General features: G+C 55.8%; 1 protein-coding gene across 1 annotated transcript; it reads left to right on the top strand.

The window, feature by feature from the left end:
• Positions 1-517: 517 nt before the first annotated feature.
• On the top strand, positions 518-5,476 carry KLK4 (kallikrein related peptidase 4). Its single transcript, XM_043899970.1, has 6 exons — positions 518-561; positions 1,542-1,612; positions 3,119-3,281; positions 3,709-3,959; positions 4,047-4,183; positions 5,046-5,476. The coding sequence occupies exons 2-6, from the start codon at positions 1,552-1,554 to the stop codon at positions 5,196-5,198; spliced, it is 765 nt and encodes a 254-aa protein (XP_043755905.1). The 5' UTR covers positions 518-561; positions 1,542-1,551; the 3' UTR covers positions 5,199-5,476.
• Positions 5,477-5,981: the final 505 nt, after the last annotated feature.

Raw genomic sequence — 5,981 nt, 5'->3', positions numbered from 1 at the left:
CCTAGCATGCAAATCCCCCAGGGATTGAACCCAGGCCATTGCAGTGTAAAGGCTGAGTCCTAACCACTGGACAACAAGGGAATTCCCCCAACTTCTCTCTCTTTCCTGCCAAGTTCATTGCCTCTCAGCCTAAAAGTCCCCTTCTCTGAGACGCCCCGACACCCCCTCATTTGCAGTCACCCGACCTGGTCCCAGTCCGTCTCTAATACCAGCCGTGTTCTCTGCGCACACATGAATACCAGATATTCGCTTGTCCCTGCATTTTTTTCTGTTGGTCGGTCTCCCCCGCTGGGAACGTGTGCCCCTGAAGCACTGGAATGTGCGTGTCCCTTCCCGCAGCTCAGAGCCTCAGAGGGGCGCAATTGCTCTTTGACTAGCAAAAGCTTCATCCTACCCCCAACTGTCTGGGTGCCCACGGTGCGCCTGGCTCGGTGTCCAGGCATTTTCCCCCACAAAGGTTTTTGGAAGACTTTTGAGATGGAGGAACAATGATCACCCTGATTTTATGGATGGGAAAACAGAGGCTCACAGGGGTGCAGTCACGTGTGCAAGGTTCCAAAGGTAGAATGTGCTCTTGGGGGTTTGAATCGGGGAGGTTCGGCTGGGAAAACACAGCAGGGAGAAGGAGAAAGAGAGGATGAGAGAGATTTAATGAGAGGGAGAACCAGAGAAAAAGAAACAGAGAGTGTGTGTACGTGTGTGAGAGAGAGAGGGAGGGAGAACCGGAGAGAGAGACAGGAAAGCTGACAGGCAACCAAGCAAGAAGGGGTCAGTGAGGCCGGAGTCTCCCGACCCCTCTAGCTCACTGATCTCAGCCTGGCACCAGGCAGCCAGAGAGCTCTGAGCTGCAAGCTGGCAGCACCTCACCCCAGGAATGTGTCCCTAGGGGGCAGGCCAGCCCAGCCGGGGATGCTTATAAGCTCCCCAAGGGGCCCCTGCTGGAGGCAGCAGGCGGAAGCCCAGCCCAGTGTAGGATCCCGGAGCCCAGAGGCAACTAGGTGAGCGTCCCACCCACCACTCCCTTAAGAGCAGTCTTCATGATCTACTCTCCCTACAGCCCCGTGTCCCTGCGGTTCTCAGCCTCCGGACCTTGGGTCTTCAGGTCTGTTTCCTCCAAATCGGTCTCTAGTTAGGAGGGTCTCTCCAGTCCTCCTGTGTCTCCCCTGGTCTATTTCCCTGAATCTCTCTTTCCCGGACTCTGACTCTCAGCCCGTCTCTGATATCCTCTCTTCTCTGCATCCTCGAGGGCCCTGTCTCCATCCTCCTACGTCTCCCAGTCTATAGATGGAGAGACACTTTCTCCATCTCTTCCTCTCCACCCACTTCTCTCTCTCTCTCTTTCCACTTCTCTCTCAGGCTCTCAGGCTCTCCAGGATGTGGGTCTCTGGGCCATGAGCTCAGACACTGCGATGTGTATGTGTGTGTCGGAGAGGGGGTGGTATAGATCCTTGTCTGTCCAATAATATCCTGGGGGAGGGGGCAGGAGTGGATAGAGAGACTGATGGAAAGCCTTGGTTCCCTAGAGACTGACCCTCATACAGGTGCTGAAGGATGACCACAGCGGGAAAGCCCTGGGGCTGGTTCCTGGGGCATCTCCTCCTCGGTGTCACAGGTATCTGAGTGAGGTGTGTGTGTGTGCGATTGTGTCTGAGGCTTGTTACTGGGCAGGCACGACTCAGGGTCCTCTGGGACCTGACTGAAGCTGCGTGGATGACAGTATGGTGTGACGGTTGCTTTCCGGATGCACGCATGTGATTCCTTGTATCACAGGGTGTCTGCATGGGTGGCACCTGTGTGCTAGCGTGTGTGTGTGGCTTTGCACGCCTCCGTGTACAGTCGTTCCCGCGAGAGTCGGTGCATGATTGGGGGAACGGCTCTGACAGTCTGTGCCTCTGGATACCCTGCGTGGTGACAATGCTGAGAGGACCTGAGTGATGAAGCTGCGAGGACCTGTGGAGCCGGAAAGTGTTAGTCGCTTCCGTCGTGTCCTGTTCTTTGCTCTGTCCATGGGATTCTCCAGGCAAGAACACTGGAGTGGGTAGCCATTGCCTTCTCCATGGGGTCTTCCGGAACCAGGGATGGAACCCGGATCTGCTGCACTGCAGGCAGATTCTTTGCCGTCTGAGCCACCAGACCTTGCCTGGGGTACCCCTGAAAGGGAGATTATGCTTCTAGGAGAGGCACCCATTGAGGGCAATCTGCGCCTGCTGCGTGGGTCTCCAGTCCTCAGAGGCCCAGGGACCGGCATCAGCACGGTGTTATGGGGTTGCTGCGTGAGCCGGCTTTCTGTTGCCCTGGGGGGACGGGGCTGAGCCGAGCTGGGCGAGACGCCAGGGCCACAGATACTGGCACTGCCTCCCTGAGCGTCTTCTTCTGTCGCCCTTGCCTCTGCCACCTTGTGTGGAGGGGTCTGCTTGTGCTGGGAGACTGAGGCCCCAGCAGTGCACAAGCCTACCGTGGTGCTTGTGTGTGTGTGTGTGTGTGTGTGTATGAGAGAGAGAGAGAGATGGAGTGTGGGTCTGGGAGATGGCTGTGACGAGCTCGAAGCTGAAACTCTCCCCCGACAAGTGACCCTACCTCTGCGAACCCGAACCCACCCCCAAGGAACCTGATCCGTGGAATTAAGGCCCCCGCACTGTGGCCCCGCCCCCGCCTCCTCAGTCCTCCTTGACTCCGCCCCTAGGACTCTCCCTGCCCGCAGGATCCCTGACTCCATCCCTGAGGTTCTGACCACACCCGCCCACCGAGAGGTCTAGTCCCATCTGACCTCCACACACCGCAGTGCACTGTGACTCCGCCCCCAAGAGGCCTAGTCCCGCCTCCTGTCTGTCTCCCAGCTATGACCACGCCCCCATGCACCGAGAGCCCCGCCCCCAACCCCACTCCCGCTTGTCCTGCTTCCACCCTGAGCCACGGCCCCTCACCGCCGCAGAAGCCCCGACCACGCCCATCAACCGCAGCCACGCCCCCGAGAGCCATGGCCACGCCCCCTAGGAATAAGTGTCCTCCATTCTGGGCCTTTTGCTCAGTCCTGACCACGCCCCCACGCCAAGCCCCGCCCCCAGAAGCCCCGTTTCGGCTCAGAGCCGGGTTCCCCCAGCCCTGCCTCCGCCCTCAGGATCCCTCGCCTGGGGCGGCAGCAGCCGCATCATAAACGGCGAGGACTGCCGCCCGCACTCGCAGCCCTGGCAGGCGGCCCTGTTCTTGGAAAATGAATTCTTCTGCGGGGGCGTCCTGGTGCATCCGCAGTGGGTGCTGTCAGCCGCACATTGTTTCCAGAAGTGAGTGCAGGGCGGGGGGCCGGGGGTGGGGCGGGGAGGAGGGCCTGGATGCGCTGTTAGCTGAGGAGAGGGCCTTCATAGGTTCAGTCTCCGGGTACCAAAAGTGAAAGCCGCTCTCAAGGAAGGCTCTGCGAGGGAGGCGGGAGCTCTTGCTTTGGAAAGACTCAGAGAGTCCTGGGTTGAAATCTCAGTTCCACTGCTGAGTATCTAGTAAATTAAGGCAAGTTCTTGTCCCTGGATTATAGCTTGTGCATTAGGATTTGAAATCATGACTGGGTAGTGCAGAGCTTAGCAAGGAAGATGGGGGTGGGGCAGGGGACTGGAGATAGGGTTATGGTTGAAGACAAGAATGGAGATAATGGCGTGGCTGCCACAGAACTAACCTGTCCCCACGCTATCCCCGCACCCTCTACCCCGTGGCCCTCAGGTCCTATACCATCGGGCTGGGCCTGCACAGTCTTGAGGCCGACCAAGAACCAGGCAGTCAGATGATAGAAGCCCACCTCTCCATCCAGCACCCAGAGTACAATAAACCATCTTTGGCCAACGACCTCATGCTCATCAAGTTAGAAGAATCTGTGCCCCCGTCTGATACCATCCAGGACATCAGCATCGCCTCCCAGTGCCCGACCGCCGGGGATTCCTGCCTGGTCTCCGGCTGGGGTCGGCTGGTGAATGGTGAGCTCGGGAGGGTGGGTGTGTGTGGTCTCTCCGAGGGGTTCTCCGCCCAGCCAGTAGAGGCTGATCTGATGCTCTGCGTCCCAGGCAGACTGCCCAAAGTGCTCCAATGCGTGAATATCTCAGTGGTATCGGAGAAGATCTGCAGTGAACTCTATGCCCACGTGTACCACCCCAGCATGTTCTGCGCTGGTGGAGGCCAGGACCAGAAGGACTCCTGCCATGTGAGAGATGAGGGAAGGGAAGAGGGGAGAAGATCCAGGGAGAGATGGAGAAGGGAGGGGGCAAGGGCCCCATGGTGAGACATGAGATATGGAAGAGAGACTGAAAGAGAAATAGACATGGGAATAAAGAGAAGCAAGGCAAATGAGAAACAGAAATAAAGACAGATGCAGTAAGGCGGAAACACATACACACATGCGCACCCAGACAGAAACAGATACAGTGACACATAGAGATGAAATGTAAAGTGAAATAGGATAAAAAATCAACATACAGGAGGTACAGAGATGCATAGAGACTCCGAGAGTCATTGAGACAGAGAAGTAAGCTATAGCGGGAGAAAAAGAAGGAGAGACACAGAGATAGAACAGCAGCAAACCCAAGAGAATAGGCCAGCTGTTAGAACGTAGGGAGCCGAATTAGGTGTGATCGGGGCTCTGGAGTGGAACCTTTAAGGGATATGTTGCTATCTTTTGTCTTCTCTCGCGTGTCTTTGCCTCTCTCCATTTGGTTCCTTTCTGATCTCACATCTATCTCCACCTCTCTGTGTTTTGTTTTTAATATTCATTTATCTGTCCATCTGTCTCTTGGCCTGACTCGGGTCTTAGTCGCATCACGCGGGATCTTTGTTGCAACACGCTGGCTTCTCTGCTTGTGGCGCTCAGGCGTCTCTCTAGCTGTGGCACGGTAGTCGGTTGCCCCACTCTAGTTAGTTGCCCCACCGCACGTGGGATCTCAGTTCCACGACTAGGAGTCGAATTTGTGTTGCCTGCCTTGGAAAGGGGATTCTGAGCCACTGGACCGTCAGGCGCGTCCCCACCTCTCTGTGTTTTGGATTCTTTATTCTCTGTCTCTCCACAACAGGGTGACTCCGGGGGCCCCCTGGTCTGCAACGGGTCCCTGCAGGGCCTTGTATCCTTTGGACAAGCCCGGTGTGGCCAACCTGACGTGCCAAGCGTCTACACCAACCTCTGCAAGTTCGCGGACTGGATACAGAAAACCATCCAGGCCAGTTAACTCCTGCGACTGGGACTCATGAAATTGAACCCCAAAGCTGCTGAAGGAATTCAGGAATCTGGGTTCCCAGTGCCTTCCACCCTCAGATCCAGGAGTCTAGACCCCCCACCCCCACCCTCCCTCCCTCAACCCCAGGAGTCCTGTCCCACCGAGAATCTTTTCCTGCACACGGTGCCCCCTAGCGGCACGATGTTGACACCGCCTTACCATTGGTAGAGAAAGTTGATTTTTCACCGTTTTTGTCCCTTCCCCTAAGCCCTGAAATAAAGTCTAAGAGAGCACCAGCTCTGTTCGAACTGTCCTCCTTGCTTCCTTTCCCATCCAAGGGATTTCAGCCAATAGTCTGCCTTCCTTGTGCCTCAGTTTTTTCATCTGGGAAATGGGACCCTTGACCAGGAGAGTCACAGGATCCCCACGGAAGAAGACATACCTGGGAGGAGGTTAAGAGAAACTGATTCTGTGGATGTTGTCCAGTTTCTGAAAAGTCGAATCAGCAAATGGCAAATTAATGGGATTTCCTTATTTTGTTTAATCAACTTTAGTTGACTTACGTTGGTTTGGTCTTCTTCAATCCATTTTAAGAATTTTTCACCTGTGGTTGCCTCAGGACTCACCTGCTGTAGCTGGAGACTGGTAGCAAGAATCTGGGGGGCAGGGGTAGGGAAGTCTGAGGATGGAGAGAGGGACAAGTTAGGACAGAGAAAGAGAAGACTGAAGGCCCAAGAATATAAGGAATTGTTATTATACTAAATACAATGGGGCTTCCCTGGTGGCTCAGTGGTA

Source organism: Cervus elaphus, chromosome 4 (assembly GCF_910594005.1).
Source record: "Cervus elaphus chromosome 4, mCerEla1.1, whole genome shotgun sequence".
In the NCBI taxonomy this organism is placed as follows: Eukaryota; Metazoa; Chordata; class Mammalia; order Artiodactyla; family Cervidae; genus Cervus; species Cervus elaphus.
Note: the sequence above shows the minus strand (reverse complement) of the source record. Positions and strands in the feature narration are given on the sequence as shown.